General features: G+C 41.0%; 3 protein-coding genes across 14 annotated transcripts in view; 1 reads left to right on the forward strand and 2 right to left on the reverse strand.

Moving 5' to 3' along the window:
* Nucleotides 1-4,689, reverse strand: part of LOC146509135 (uncharacterized) — a 59,935-nt gene extending 55,246 nt beyond the window's left edge. Inside the window, exon 1 of the mRNA XM_085178343.1 lies at nucleotides 4,670-4,689. The gene's annotated coding sequence lies outside the window, so the exon portion shown is untranslated. The remainder of the gene's footprint in view (nucleotides 1-4,669) is intronic.
* Nucleotides 1-8,602, reverse strand: part of LOC146509136 (uncharacterized) — a 35,180-nt gene extending 26,578 nt beyond the window's left edge. For 3 of the 11 annotated variants that reach the window (XM_085178334.1, XM_085178328.1, XM_085178326.1), the window contains exons 1-9: nucleotides 8,356-8,600; nucleotides 6,754-7,006; nucleotides 4,595-4,702; nucleotides 4,199-4,227; nucleotides 3,271-3,553; nucleotides 3,128-3,168; nucleotides 2,543-2,816; nucleotides 1,289-1,336; nucleotides 958-1,001 (exon numbers count right to left, since the gene is read on the reverse strand). In XM_085178334.1, the coding sequence (XP_085034460.1) occupies nucleotides 958-1,001; nucleotides 1,289-1,336; nucleotides 2,543-2,816; nucleotides 3,128-3,168; nucleotides 3,271-3,553; nucleotides 4,199-4,227; nucleotides 4,595-4,702; nucleotides 6,754-6,997 (1,071 nt within the window). In that variant the 5' untranslated portion in view covers nucleotides 6,998-7,006; nucleotides 8,356-8,600. Of the gene's footprint in view, nucleotides 1-957; nucleotides 1,002-1,288; nucleotides 1,337-2,542; nucleotides 2,817-3,127; nucleotides 3,169-3,270; nucleotides 3,554-4,198; nucleotides 4,228-4,594; nucleotides 4,703-6,753; nucleotides 7,007-8,355 lie in introns of all 11 variants that reach the window. The other 8 variants (XM_085178329.1, XM_085178335.1, XM_085178331.1 and 5 more) reach the window with 8 other exon arrangements.
* A 2,122-nt stretch (nucleotides 8,603-10,724) lies between these two features.
* Nucleotides 10,725-13,741, forward strand: dnajc28 (DnaJ (Hsp40) homolog, subfamily C, member 28). 2 transcript variants are annotated; one of them, XM_085178354.1, is made up of 2 exons: nucleotides 10,725-10,948; nucleotides 12,257-13,741. In XM_085178354.1, the coding sequence occupies exon 2, from the start codon at nucleotides 12,270-12,272 to the stop codon at nucleotides 13,419-13,421; it is 1,152 nt and encodes a 383-aa protein (XP_085034480.1). In that variant the 5' UTR covers nucleotides 10,725-10,948; nucleotides 12,257-12,269; the 3' UTR covers nucleotides 13,422-13,741. The 2 variants fall into 2 exon arrangements, with proteins under 2 accessions (XP_085034480.1, XP_085034479.1); XM_085178353.1 differs by having other exon boundaries at nucleotides 10,731-11,018.
* The last annotated feature ends 1,416 nt before the right edge of the window (nucleotides 13,742-15,157 follow it).

The following is a 15,157-nucleotide window of genomic DNA, read 5'->3' on the forward strand; positions in this document are numbered from 1 at the left end:
GTCGTACAGCGATCTTTCTTCAAACTGAGGCTTTTATCTAAGGTGAGATCATTTTTATCTTTTAAAAACTTTGAACGAGCGATTCATGCTTTCATTATATCCCAGCTGGACTACTGTAACTCCTTATATGCTGGAGTTAGCCAGACCTGCCTGGCAAGGCTGCAGTTGGTCCAGAATGCTGCAGCTCGTCTTCTGACACGTACTAAAAGATGCGAACACATTTCCCCGGTACTTGCCTCCCTTCATTGGCTCCCTGTCCGCTTCAGAATTAATTTTAAAATTTTATTGTTGACTTACAAAGCCCTGAATGGACAGGCTCCCGGGTATTTATCTGAACTCCTGCAGACTTATACCCCCCTTAGATCTCTTAGATCAAGTGATCTTTTGCTCTTAGCTGTACCAAGGTCGAGGCTGGTTCATAGAGGTGATCGAGCATTTGCAGCCGTAGCGCCCAAGCTGTGGAATAATTTACCCCTACACATCAGACAGGCTCCCACTGTCAATCTTTTTAAATCTTATCTTAAAACGCATTTTTATTTACTGGCTTTTAATACAGCATGAGAGTTATCTGTTAATTCATATTTGGTGTTTGCTTTTAATACTCTAAGTTGTTTTATTAGGTATGTTGTATTCTTGTACAGCACTTTGGTCAACGCTCTTGTTGTAATTAAATGTGCTATATAAATAATTAAACTAAACTAAACTAAACATAAGGTGATGATGTCATTGGTCATATTTGTCACAATGATCACAAACAGCTGATTAACAATTATTCTGCTTCTGTTAACAAGTTCAGCACTTTTCTGACCTGCTGCAGACCTACCTCACTGCACACGCTCAACTTATCAAACTTTGACTTTTCCAATCAAATCATTTGTTTCTATTGAAGATTTCTATCCTGTATTTATGAAATGAAAGCTGGATGATCTGAAGTCAGACAGATGTGACATGACTCACTTTGTGGATCAGTGCAGGCCAACGTTCATCCTCAGAGTGTTTCTCTGACAGAAAAGAAATATTAAAAGGTTCATTCATGACTGATTTAACATCAGTGTTAATAATCAGACACTTTGAAATAACTGATGCTTTGATTTCATTCTGATGATCCTTGTAAGTTGGATTAATAACAACATTAAACTTGTTAACATGAAGTCATATTTGATGGGAAACTATCAAAGTGTGAGGAAATGATCCAGTTCTGTTTCATTCAGTAATTCTTCTTCTTCTTCTTCTTCATCTTCATATCAATGAGTGTATTTATTGATTCATGTGTTTTCTGGACACTGACCTTTCTCTGTTTCCTCCACATCAAATCCTTCAGCTGATGATCCTGCAGCTGCAACACATTGAATACAAACTGTAACTACATGATACAGACACTGTGTGTGTCCTTTATGTGTGCTCATCCTGAGTATAACACTGAGTCCTGACAATAAAAAGCTTTAATGTTTCACTTTCAGCTGTGCTGACTGAAGGCAGGAGGAGGCCATAGTTACACAATCACAGAGAAATCAATGAAAACACTTTGGAATCATTTACCTCATACAGGTCGTCTGTCTCCATAGTGGAGTTTAAATCAAAGCTAACATAAAGATCTATTTACAATACAAGACTGATATTAATGAGCTCAAAATGCAAGAATTCAATGAAACAAAACAAAGAAAAATATTTTCAAAGGAAAGAAGTTCAAAGAGCTTTAAAACAACATTTACTAAAGAAAGTCACTGATTCAATAACCTGAATATTTTTACTTTAAAACATTGAAATATGAAAACAAATCTGATTAATTTTACTGTGTTTGTACAACCTGAATGTGTTAATTTATCAACGTGTGTCCAAAATAAATCAGAGGAAACAAATTCTTTCATTTTAAGATAATAAAGTTTATATTATGCAGTTCTTGTTGTGAGTTTCTCTGATTTAATTCTTTAAATTAATTTTCACTGTAAGGTGTAATATTATATTTAATAATGGATTGGATTTATATAGCACTTTTCAAGGCACCCAAAGCGCTTTACAATGCCACTATTCATTCACTCTCACATTCACACACTGGTGGAAGCAGCTACATTGTAGCCACAGCTGCCCTGGGACAGACTGACAGAGGCGAGGCTGCCATATCGCGCCATCGGCTCCTCTGGTCATCACCAGTAGGTGTTAGGTAAAGTGTCTTGCCCAAGAACACAACGACCAGGACAGAGAGCCCGGGGATCGAACCGGCAACTTTCCAGTTACAGATGCGCTTCCCAACCCCCTGAGCCACGGTCGCCCCAAATTAAAATAGGGGCGATTAAAATAGTGTGGAAGTACTTTAAAATACTTCCACACACAGTTAAGAATAATCACACCATATCTGATGTATGGATTTGTCTATTAATTTATGCAGCTTATGATCGTACAGCTGTCCTTCTTGGCCAGGACACTCTTGTAAAACAGATTTTTAATGTCACAAGTTTATTTTTTCCTGGTTAAATAAACTTTAATGAATAAATAAAATGTATTAAAGTTATTACAGACACTCTGACAGATTATTTTCTCTTACCTTTGAGTCCTGAGCTGCTCTCTGACAGCCTCTGCACCAGATCAGTTCTCTGCATGTCTGTTAAAACCTCCCTGATCACCTCCACAGACTGATGACCACATTTATCAATGATATTATTCACTATTCCTCTTCTGTGAATTCTCAGTTTGATTTGTGGAAGACTCTTCTGAAACAGAGTGAACTGCAGGAACAACTTGAATTTGTTGAGATCCTGATCACTCAAATCCTCCAGTGTTTCTAGAAGCAGATCTGTAACAGCTGCCATTGTTGCAACCTGGAAAATTCATAAACATTCATAAAGAAAAAATGTTTCCTCACTGAGAAAATTACAGATTTATGTTTTTGTAGCTCTTTTAAACTTTGAATGTTGTCAATGTTTTCTCTGAAACACTTTGTTTTCTTTTGTTATCTTATTTATTAAGATGTATTTATGTAAACACACTTTTTTATAAATGTTTGATTTTTAATCTAAAAACATTTCTGTGACAACTGTTTAATCTAAATGATGAAATTATGATTTTCAAACTGCATCTTATTGAATCAAAGCTGAACTCTGCAGAGTCAGACAGATGAGACGTTACTCACTTTATGGATCAGTGCAGACAGATGTTCATCCAGATGTTTGTCTGAAAAAAGAGAAATTAACAGAAATAGAAATAAGTGTTTAATAAAAGCTAATCGAGCTTTTATTAAACACATGATTTTAACATGTTTTGTCTTTATCTTACTTTGAGCTTCTGAGCTGCTGTCTGTCAGCCTCTGAGCCAGATCAGTCCTCTTCATCTCCTTTAAAACCTCCACGATCTTCTCCACTGACTGTTGGCCAAAAGTCCTCACCACCAAAAACACCACGTCCTGCACATCCTGCACGTCTGACATCTCAGACAGATTCCTTAGGACCAGTGAGCCACCTTCTCTTTCCAGGATCTCGATGAAGTTCTTGAGCTCGCTGCCCCTCAGATCAGCCAGTGTCTCCAAAAGCAGCTCAATATGAGACTCCATCGTTTCCACCTGGTAAAAACAGAGGTCACATGACAGCGATGCACCATTCAAATGTCTGTTTGATTTTTAATCAACAGAAACATTTTAGTGTGCTAAAAATAAATTCATGTTTGAATCCAATTCTTTCTAAAAACCTGAAAAGATGACCTTTGACCTTCAGACATAAAGCTGCGTCTTTTTAAGGTCATGACCCGTCGACCAGATGTAGAGCAGAAAATAACCTCCATGAACATCTGGTGCTCGGTGGGTACCTGCTTGGATTCGTTTTTTATTTCTTGGCTCATTTTTTCCTCTTTTTGAAGGATTTAATTTTCATGAACAGGTTTGTGACTCTGTTTCACTGCCTGACTGTAACTCTGTCAAAGACTGAGCTACAAAAACTGCAGTGAGTCTCCTGATTTTACAAACAGAGGGGAGCTTTAACTGCTCACATCTTTACTGATAAACACAAAGACTTGAATTTAATCTGCTTTTAAAATGTAAATAAGGTTTAATATTTCTATACCAATCATGTACAAAACTCATGTGTGCATGACATAGCTGCAGCTTGAATTTCATGTGTATGATTTCTGTTTAAGATGAAGATCATTTTCAGTCTTCATCTCCTGAATCAAAGCTGAACTGTGTGAAGTCGACTGATGTGACGTTACTCACTCTCTGGCTCAGTGGAGGAAACTGTTTGTCTGAGGAGAAAAGAAAGAGAAAAAGTCAGATTAGAAACTGTTTGATCATCAGGCTTTATGAGGATTTAGAACACAAAAGATTTCACATCAAAGTGACACTTAAACCTCGTTAACTCGTTAATAATGATTTTAGAGAGAGGCCTAACTTTGTGAATGAGAGCACACACAGGATACTCTGATCGCTGATCACTTTTATGTGTGTATATACACACACACACACAGATATATAAATATACACTACGTGTCTTTGAATGTGACGGGAGTCGACTCCAGAACGGGGCGTTTCTGTCCAATGAGGGTCCCAGGCTGCCTCTCCCATGCTAACCAACCGTAACTTGGAGTGAGAGACATAAATATGAAGCCATACCAGCTGTGACGTCACCCAGGTCAAGAAGGTCAGCATCAGGCAAAAGATGAAAATAGGACCCTGATTTGACTCTACTCACTCTCTGGCTCAGTGGACGAAACTGTTTGTCTGAGGAGAAAAGAAAGAGAAAAAGTCAGATTAGAAACTGTTTGATCATCAGGCTTTATGAGGATTTAGAACACAAAAGATTTCCTTCAAGCTCGGGTCCTCTACCAGAGGCCTTGGACCTTGAAAGTCCTGCGCGGTATCTCAGCTGTTCCTAGGACTGCGCTCTTCTGAACAGACATCTCTGATGTTGCTCCTGGGATCTGCTGGAGCTGCTCGCCTGGTTTAGAAGTCACCGCACAAGTACTCCGATTACCACTGGGACCACTGTTACCTGCACCCTCCACATCTTCTCGAGCTCTTCTCTGAGCCCTTGGTACTTCAACAGTTTACTTTACTTTATTGATTTATGTAGCACTTCTCATGGGATAAAAACCATGAAGTGCTTCATAATGATTTAAAACAGATAAACATAAAATAGCACAAACACAAATCTAGTTAAAAGCTAGTCTAATTAAATGAGTCTTAAGATGGGGTTTCTCGTGTTCCATCTTCCTGATGTTGCTGTCATTTGGTATCGCTGCGTCACTATAGCCGTCTTCTTCTGTTTGTCTACCACCACTATGTCCGGTTGGTTAGCCATCACCGTTTTGTCCGTCTGTATCTGGAAGTCCTACAGGATCTTAGCTCAGTCGTTCGCTAACACCCTTGGGGGCGTCTCCCATTTCGACTTTGGGGCTTCCAGGTTACACTTGGCACAGATGTTCCTGTACACTAAGCCGGCCACATGTTTATGGAGTTCCAGGACAGTATGCTCTGCCTGCTAGCATCTTGCCCCCTGCTGTTATGTCCAGGACTGTCTCAGGGGCATCTTTATACAGCCTGCACCTATCTCCTCACTCTATCTCTAAGGGAGATAGGGTGAGGAGATATATATTAAGTTCGGCCATCCGGGAGGGGGTCAGAGTAGAGCCGCTGCTCCTTCACATCACAAGGAGCCAGTTAGCTTCTCTCAAAATGTAAAAGAACCCACCCACCACTTTAATCACACTCTAGATCTGGTTTTAACATATGGCATAGAAACTGAACATTTAACAGTGTTTCCTGAAAACCCTCTCCTGTCTGATCATTTCCTGATAACATTTACATTTACAATAATTGATTACACAGCAGTGGAGAGTAGACGTTATCAAAGTAGATGTCTTTCTGAAAGCGCTGTAACTAAGTTTAAGAATATAATCCAGCCACTGTTATCATCGTCAATGCCCTGTACCAACACAGAGCAGAGCAGCTATCTGAACGCTACCCCAACAGAGGTCGATTATCTTGTTAATAATTTTACCTCCTCACTACGTACGACTCTGGATACTGTAGCTCCTGTGAAAACTAAGACCTCAAATCAGAAGTACCTGACTCCGTGGTATAATTCTCAAACACGTACCCTCAAGCAGATGACTCGTAATCTGGAGAGGAAATGGCGTGTCACAAATTTAGAAGATCATCATTTAGCCTGGAGAAATAGTTTGTTGCTTTATAAGAAAGCCCTCCACAAAGCCAGAACATCTTACTATTCATCACTGATTGAAGAAAATAAGAACAACCCCAGGTTTCTCTTCAGCACTGTAGCCAGGCTGACAAACAGTCAGAGCTCTAATTTTTCTTGTGTCTGAGCAAACACACAAACTCCCTGAGCGTCCCTTGGACCACTATGAGCAACAGCAGACGTTACAGAGCGTTACAGAGCATGTGACCTCTGTAACTGTCTAACTGTTAATAAGAAGAGTTTCAGTGGTTTGTTGTAATTGTGAAGTCCTGAAACAGTCACATAATATCACTGCACACCGGCTAGAAGCTGCTATTATTTTGTAGTGTGCTGTGTTTGAGCCTCCTGTAATGAGCCAACCTGCCTGACCTGCACATATTCTGCTCTAATCCACGTGATAAAAAGCAGCACTAAAATATAAACGTCTTTGTTCATCATTCACTACACAACACAGAGTCAAGAGATTTTTCTATCAGTCAGCACCTGGTTTCTTATGAATGTGATAAACTATGTGCAGTATTCTCACATATTTAAGTCTTTGTTCTCTTATTTGCGTTTCATGAGGTGATACCTGATAATCTCTGCACCAGATCAGTCCTGTTCATCTTCATTAAAGCCTTTCTGGTCTCCTCCACACTCTCTCCTCTGTACGTCTCCTCCATCAGCTCCACTACATCCTGTGTGTTTGCTGTTTCCAGTCGGCCCCTTGGCTTGGATGATAGATCTTTCTCCGGTTCAATGAGTGACTTGAACTCAGCAAAGTCCTCTGGACTCAACTGGTTCAGTGTTTCAATGAGCAGCTTCTTAGTCGTCATAGTTACCACCTGGAAAATGAAGAAATCATATTATACATGAAGGACAGCATGTCTGCTGTTTGTTCATTTGATGGATGGAAACTCACTGCTTTGTATTTGACTAATGACAACATTACTGACATGGACGTTTGTTACTTTTCATGAAAAACTGTGATTGGACGTGAACGTCAAACATCAGCTTGAACCTTGAATAAAATTGTGTAATAAAAACATGCAACCCACAGCAGTGTGTGAGAGTGTGAGAGTGTGAGTTTGAGTTCAGCTTGTTGGAAAGGCCCTCCACAACAGTCTCGTTTTCAAATGTGCCTCCTTGCGAAAATGAATTGCCCACCCCTGGTTTATACAAACTCTTTCAAATTAAAAGCCCTCTAGATTCTCACAGGTGAGAAACACTTTAATTCTTAACAAGGCTTTTATTTACTTACATGAAGAAACCTTTTAAAAACTAGCGCGTTCATGCTCACAGGTGTACACACGGGTGCTCACACACACAAACTACACCCTTTTTGGCTCCTACCTCAAAGCACACTGTGCGCTGTCGATCTTACGTGCTGCACAATAATGTTTAACATTTAGTATTTACTGTTATATTCCCATAGATCATCATGATGTTGTTTATTCTATTGCTCTCGTTTTCTTCTGCTTGTTTTCTTTTTTCTTTCTCAACAGGTGATCCAGGTAAAAAAATAAAAATTCTTTCTCTCCCTCTCTTTCTTTCATTCTTTCTCCCTGTCCTATCCCCCAGTCATGTCTGTCCCGTCTGTAACAACCAAAAATAAAATAAATACATAATTATAATAAAAGGTCAATCAAATGGACAAATATGGCAAGGCCACGATGATCCAATTGGTAAAGTAAAGCATCTTTCTTGGCCTTCAGGCAACAATTCTGATGCTAAAGATCCAAACGGGACAGGCAAAAAAAAAAAAAAAAAAGTTTTTCCTGGAGAAATTTGAGGTTGCAGATGTCACCCATCACTATACTGTACCCCAAAGTGTCCCGAAAACTCAAAAGCTCCGCAATTTAACATGGCCCAGGTGTGTAGTTGACACTGACCAAATATGAAGGTTATGCAATCAAACCCAAATAGGTGGCGCTACGGAGCCATTTTCCAATGCTCATATGTAAAACCATTAAAATACGAAATGTTTCACCAGACCTGATGCGTGTGCAAAACTTCATGAGTTTTTGAGCATGTTTAGGCCCTCAAACAGGCACTTGTTTTGCCTGAATAATAATAATAAGAAGAAGAAACAGAAACAGAGCAGATACTAGAGGGCCTTCGCACTCCCCCAACAAGGAAGCAGAACTACGAATGTGAACTTCCAGAAGGAAGCAGAACTTAATGCCGCGCTTACCTTCAATACTTCATGTAAAATGTGAACACCTGGAATCACTGCTGATGGAAAATCATTCTTCAGTGTTTGTGAAGCAGCTTAGTGTGAGGCACTGTTCTCCCGCTGCTTTCTCTCACTTTCTGTAAACGCTGAGGCGGAAAAACTTCCGCTTTTCTGCGTCTCTCTCCTCCCAGCTGTCAGCCCGCCTGAATAACGGAGGCGCCTTGATGCGACTGTTGTTCTAATTTTGCGCCATAGAAATAAACCAAGTTGAAATAGATGTTACCGCCTTTCCATCAACGTTACCTTTGGCTCAGGTATGAGTAGAAAGAGTGACGTCGTGTCTCTTTAATCAGTCTCTGCATCTCCAAAGCAACAACGGATACACCAAGTTTAATAAATACTGAATCCGTTAATAATAATAAAAAGTTCCATAATCCAAAGTAAACATCACATTCACATGCTAACTAGAGCTACTTATGTCTGACTGAACACGCAAGTTTTTAAGCTGTAATTTACCACAGACGGTATAAATCTTTAATACTGTGTGTTTCTGTTATTCACTAAACATTTGTCAACGACCAGGAAGACCTGCAGTTTCCTGGAGAGCCAACAGGGGGCGAAACCAACCCACTGAATTAACAATAGTACAGGGAGGAAGGCCGGTTTGAGGGCGGAGTCCTTCACTCTGTCATCAGTGGAAACATTATTGCTGCAGACTCCACATTAACACTGTCAGAAGCATCCAGTTTCAAAGATGCTTTGTCTGTTTCATCGTGTATAATGTTCAAGATGAGGATGATTTACAGCCTGAATCTACTGAATGAAAGCTGAGTTAAAGTCACACTCACTCTCTTCAACAGTGCGGCTCCATGTTCATCCACAGTCAGGACCATGAAAAACACCGTGTCCTGCAGGTCTGTCCTCATGTAGATGATTCTTTGGATGTCTGACTAATGTTTGTAATGAATTTTACACAGGACGTCCTTGAAAACCTCAAGTTCCCAGTAACTCAGACCAGCCAGGGTTTCCAAAATCAGCTTATAACATCCTTAATGACAAACCAGAGCATCAGTGTCACAGTACCTGCTGAAATCTATCAGAATTCATATGCTCCCCATAATTTATGTAAAATATTTGTGAAAACGTTTTTTCAGTCTAGAAAAATTGTGGAAAATTTGGGTGAAAATGCATTAGCCATGGCATAAGCACGTCTGACCTAAATATAGTTTTTCTTCCATCACATTTTGTATCCTAGTCTGAAAAGCAGGCCCCAGAAAGTCTGTTCATCGGCACAAAGCTTCAACTAAATGAAAGATGAGGGCTGCTTCCTCCCAAATGGACTGTCACTAAAAAAAACCTGACCTCTGACCGTGTGGTAACCAAGCAGCAAGAAACCAAAAATATTTGTATTTGTAATGTACTCTGCTCTAATTATTAATTAAAACATGCTCTCCACATGAAAAACAACAAGAGAGAAGGTGAGGAGTGAGTGAAACTACACAAAGTCCAACAGTGGATAAATAAGCCTCATCGGTCGATCTTTAATTTATAATTATGTCCCAATAACATCAGCAATACAAGAACACAAGAACACTCATGCACTGACCTAACATGAACCTAAAACCAGCAGCTCTTTATATAACTTATAATTAGAAACTATTATCAATTACATTAGTTAAAAAATGACTTAATCCTTGCTAACCTTTGAGGACTCATCTAAAATTTGTCCACCTGGTAAATCATTCTTGCTGCGTAAGCAGGAGCTTGTCTGTGGTTTAATGCAACTTATTTTTTCTCAGTGTGAGAAACTAGTTCCATCTCTCTCGCTCTCTCTGATCTTTCTGGGGTTTATTTTAAGGTTTGTAAAAAAAAGTGCCTATAGCGGTGCCCCTTGGCCTCTTTTGGCACTGTTATTTAGGGCTGATCCTCAAATCTGATGTCTCCTTTTAATCAACATTTTCACTCCCCAAAACAGCAGCTAAACAGAATTTAAATAATAGGCTTTTTCATTAACTTTCAGTAAAAAGCTCCACATCACATTCTCAGATATGCATTCACAAACTAACCAGATGTATATTTCTTTCTGGTTGTAACTCATTAAAGATATTGTAAATCATATGCAGTGTGTGTCTTCCTTTACTAATTGTTTGTCATTAGACAGGAAGACCTGTGGTTTGCTGGAGCAGCAACGAGAAGCAGAAATGTAGCACATAATGTTTAACAATTAAGAACAGGAAACATAAGGGGACTATCCAAACCCAATGAACTCAATTTATTGGGTTAACTTTATTCGTTTGATAAATTTCATCATGTTTTTGATAGAATGCTTCACTGTAATTAAAAATAAATGCATTTTAATTCTGACACATTATAGTGTGTGAGTGTTTTGTTTTTCTTAAAGCAGAGCAGGTCGTTTAGTTCCACAGCCTTTCATAGAGAAGTGTCCCCCTGCTGGCCGCTGGCTGAACTGCAGCCACTTACTGTACAATAACACGAAGGCGCTGCTGGTCGTCTCTGGGTCGACAGAGGGCGCTATCGCAGGTGAATACAGAGATATCGCAACCTTTGAGGAAGCAGAAGAAGAAGAAGATCCACTACTAACAACAAACAGGTGACCTGTCTCCTCTCTGTGCGAGGCCGTGGGTCATGCAGTGTTATAACGTGTTCTGGTGAATAAACAGGTCTGGTTTTCGTTCAGTTTTGGGGTCTAAATGTTTTAAATCAGTCTCCATTAACGCGATGTTTAGTTGTAAAATAGCAGCTAGCAGTCATTCTGGCTGGTAGCCTCTCCTCCTCCGCACACTGATCTCAGCTGTTGGCTGACAGAAGACTTCGAGCTGCTCTGAACTATTAAATAACGGCTAATTTGCATTTTGTGCTCACTTAGTTATTGTGTGAGGACCTCCCGTTCTCGTTAACACCTCCAACACTGTTATAAGGATTCAGAGGCTGCAGTGGAAGTGCTAAGACCAGTGCATGCTGTCTTTGTTTAATTATGAATATAGGCAGAGTTAGGAAGTTTTACAGCACTCTTTGTATTTATGCATGTATATTGTATAAAGTATGTTAGAGTTATATGAATGGCCTCATTTATCATCCAACATCCGTCAGTTTCACTGTATCATTTCTGCATATGTGGCCTTTATATTATTTCTCTGCCAGATTTAAATAGACAATCTTAATAAAATAAACTCATACAACCAATGCAATAAACGCAACATCGAGCCCTTCTTTCAGGTGAAGCTGTGATGTTATTTCCTGTTACAGCTGTTTTCAGACACAGTAAAGCTCTTGTTCACAAACATTAGTGAAGTGCGGCTTTGAAACAAACTCCATGTAGACTTTCAACGTTTGTGGCAGGCTTGTCTTTGGGTAAAAACGCATCTATAACTGAGTAACTCATTGCCTCACCAGAAGTCTGAAATATGAAGCAGGACTGTGGCTCGTCCAGGTAACTTCAGCGTTTAGCTTGGTTGTCAGTGTTACAAAGGTGGTTCATTTGTTTCTCATGTGCATCACCATAACCTGTAGATCTGCTCCAGACAAGGTGGTGATCCAGGTGAACAAGCACAAAATCACTGAAACATGGCGTCAGCCATGTAACCCAAATCCAAATATATGCGGAAATAAATAAATGTGTTTTTAATTGAATTGAACTAATTGAATTATATCATTATTAATTAAACAGTTCTTACCGATTTGAATCAATTGGCATTTTTAGGTAATTATTTAAAACTCACTTTTTCAACAACACTTTCAGCTTCTAGAGTTCTTTTGTAAAGTGTCTCTGAGTTTCTTGAAAGGTGCTTTACAAATCTAAATTATTATGACTCATTATTCTTCACACTGAACCCTGGTGACAGTACACAGCCACAACATGCTCAACATGTAACTGAATCTTTTCCTTCTGTGTCAGCAGGAGTGTGCTGGAGATGAGTTTCACTCTCCGCCTCCTGGTTTCCTGCGGCGCCTGCTATCATGGACGCCTTCTGCTCATCTGGTCTCAGTCGGTCCGATCGCTGAGCTCTGGTCCTCGAATCAGCCGCAGCCTGCGGGAGAGCTACCGGCTTCTGCAGCTGCCTGACGAGGGCAGCAGCAGTCCTGTGCAGGTGAAAGAGGCCTACCTGCGTCTCGCCAAGCTCTACCACCCTGACTCAGGGGCGCCAACCGCAGACGCGGTGCTGTTTGCTCGGGTCGAGGAGGCGTACCGTGCCGTGCTGGCGCATCAGAGCAAAGTCAAGCAGCTGAGCGGAGAGAAGGAAGCTGAAGCTGAAGATGAGGATAAGTCCAGAGGTGCAGCACTCCAGCACAGACACTACCTCAGCTACGAGGGCGTTGGCACAGGCACGCCCAGCCAGCGTGAGCGTCAGTACCGTCAGATTCGTGTCGACCGGGCATCCGAGCAGGTTTTAAACTACCGACAGCTGGAGCACGAGAGGGCGGCGGCGGGCGAGGGGGCGCTGGTGGAACGAGACATGCGCCAGCGCAGCCGCAAAATCAAGATCACCCAGGCGGTGGAGCGGCTCGTGGAGGATCTGATTCAGGAGTCGATGGCCCGCGGAGACTTCAGGAACCTGAGCGGCGCCGGAAAGCCCCTCAACAAGTTTGAGCACAATCCCTACGCCGACCCCATGACCCACAACCTGAACCGCATCCTCATAGACAACGGTTACCAGCCCCCTTGGGTTGTCACGCAGCGCGACATCAGAGAGGCCACCGCTCAGATCCGAAACAGGCTGCTGGACGGGCGGGCCCGGCTCAGTGACCCCGTGACTCCCAGAGAAAGCCGGGAGTGGGAGGAGCTGTGTGCGTCAGTGGAGGAGGAGCTAGTCAAACTGAACAAGCTGGTAGACAATTATAACCTGATCGTGCCGATGCTCAGCATGCAGATGGTTCACTTCAGTTTGTCCCGAGAGATCGAGTGTGCCGTGAAAGGAGCTCGCCAACGCCGACTGCAGCAGCAAACGGAGAGAGAGAGGGAGCGCGAGAGGAGGAAGGAGGAGAAGAAACGAGCCAACGCTGCTGCAATGACGAAGAACAGAAAACACGGACTCGTGTCGTGGATGCAGAATTTGCTCCGATAAAAAAACAACAACAACAATTGTGTTTTTTAATTTAACCAGCACCAAAGGTCTGCCTGAAGGCACTGAAGCTACATCTGAGTTATTAAATTATTACAGTAATTTCAGTGGTCACCAGGACATAAACACTGCATGTGCACAATCACAGGTCAAATCAGCTGACTCTGCCCAAAAGAAGCATTTAAAATCTTTAATTTTCCCTGGAAGTTATGTTTCTAACATCAGCTTTGCTGTTGGATGGTTTCCCATAGATTTCTGTTCAGAGGCCTGAAGTACAAAGCATCTTCAGATAGAACGTCACATCAGGTCGTGGTTATACTGGTTATACTGGGAAAAACAGAACATAAAAACCCTCATTCACTGACCAATCAGATACTTTGGTTTGAAGGATTTTAAACTGTTTCTGAATTAAAAAGTTCACCATGAGTACTTTAAGTGCCCAGCTTCATCCAGCTGAATAACAAAAAGATTAAACGGTCCATTCTCGACTTGATGCTTTTCCCTCCTCATGGTGAGGAGGTGAAAGCATCTTCCAGTCCAAAGGTGGTGGACACCTGGTATAGCTAATAGCTAATAGATAGGTGGTATGTAAGGTGATGTAGGGAAAGTTAAGGTTTTAAACTTTAATAAAGGCTCATCATTGTGGATTGGTCCTTGGTTTGGTTGATCGTGTACCACACTAGGGCTGCCACAAACGATTATTTTGATAGTCGACTAGTCACCGATTATTTTTGCGATTAGTCGACTAATCAGATCATCATCCATTGGACGTAAAACATACAGCTTATTGCACCAGCAGCATCTTATATAACTATCATTAGCTTACAGCTTTAAGTGTTTAAGGTATGTGCTAACTAAAAATAAAGACAAGATGATAGTTTATTAAATTTTAATGAAGTTTGCAGATTGTTTCGGTGAAGTTTAATAAACTCCTTGCTATCTAAAATATAACAGGACACCGGAGTAAATTCTCGAGCATCTCACACTTCTGATAATCAGCTGTCTGCTTGACGTTTATTCAGCTGTGTAAAAACTATAACTTTAATCTCAGCCAAACCGATTTACTCAGGAACAAATAAAATACTAAAAAAAGCCAAACAATAACATTTTTAAGTTATCTAAGTGACTTATATATCATGTTTAACCTGAGTAGCGAAAGACGGCGGTGGGTTTGAAAACGATTTGCCGGAGTCCGGTGTTCTCACGGCTCTAGTTAGCCTAGCCCCCGGCTAGCTATCGAGCTAGTGGCTAACAGACGTCTCCGAAAACGTCGGAGCGCTTTTGAAGATATGTGGTGTCTTGATAAACTGAGCAGATATTTGAGGTTTACACAGCTACATTCTCGCCTGAAAATATGTTAAACGTTTATTTTGTGACCCAGAAAGAATAATAAGAGTAATTTTAAAACTAACTAGCTGCCGCCATTGTTGGAAACTGAGCTGGGCCGCGCTATGAATTCTGGGACACAGCTTCTTCTTCTTCTTCGGGGTTTAACGGCAGCTGGCATCCTTGTACATGCAGTGCTGCCATCTTCTGTTTCAGTCCGTTATTACACTCCTAAATCCTACTACTTATTCCTGTGTCTTTTGGGATCTTACAAAGTTTCAAATGACGCGTCGACTATTAAATCAGTCGTCGACGATTTTGATAGTCGACGTAATCGTGACTAGTCGACTTATCGTGGCAGCCCCACACCATGTCCTTGTTTGTTGCATTAAGCTGCAGAGCTGATAGATTGA

Source organism: Neolamprologus multifasciatus, chromosome 11, assembly GCF_963576455.1.
Source record: "Neolamprologus multifasciatus chromosome 11, fNeoMul1.2, whole genome shotgun sequence".
Lineage (NCBI taxonomy): Eukaryota > Metazoa > Chordata > Actinopteri > Cichliformes > Cichlidae > Neolamprologus > Neolamprologus multifasciatus.

Bases quoted from the DNA above. Each gene is read 5' to 3' on its own strand.
- dnajc28 (XM_085178354.1), top strand. From the start codon at position 12,270: ATGAGTTTCACTCTCCGCCTCCTGGTTTCCTGCGGCGCCTGCTATCAT.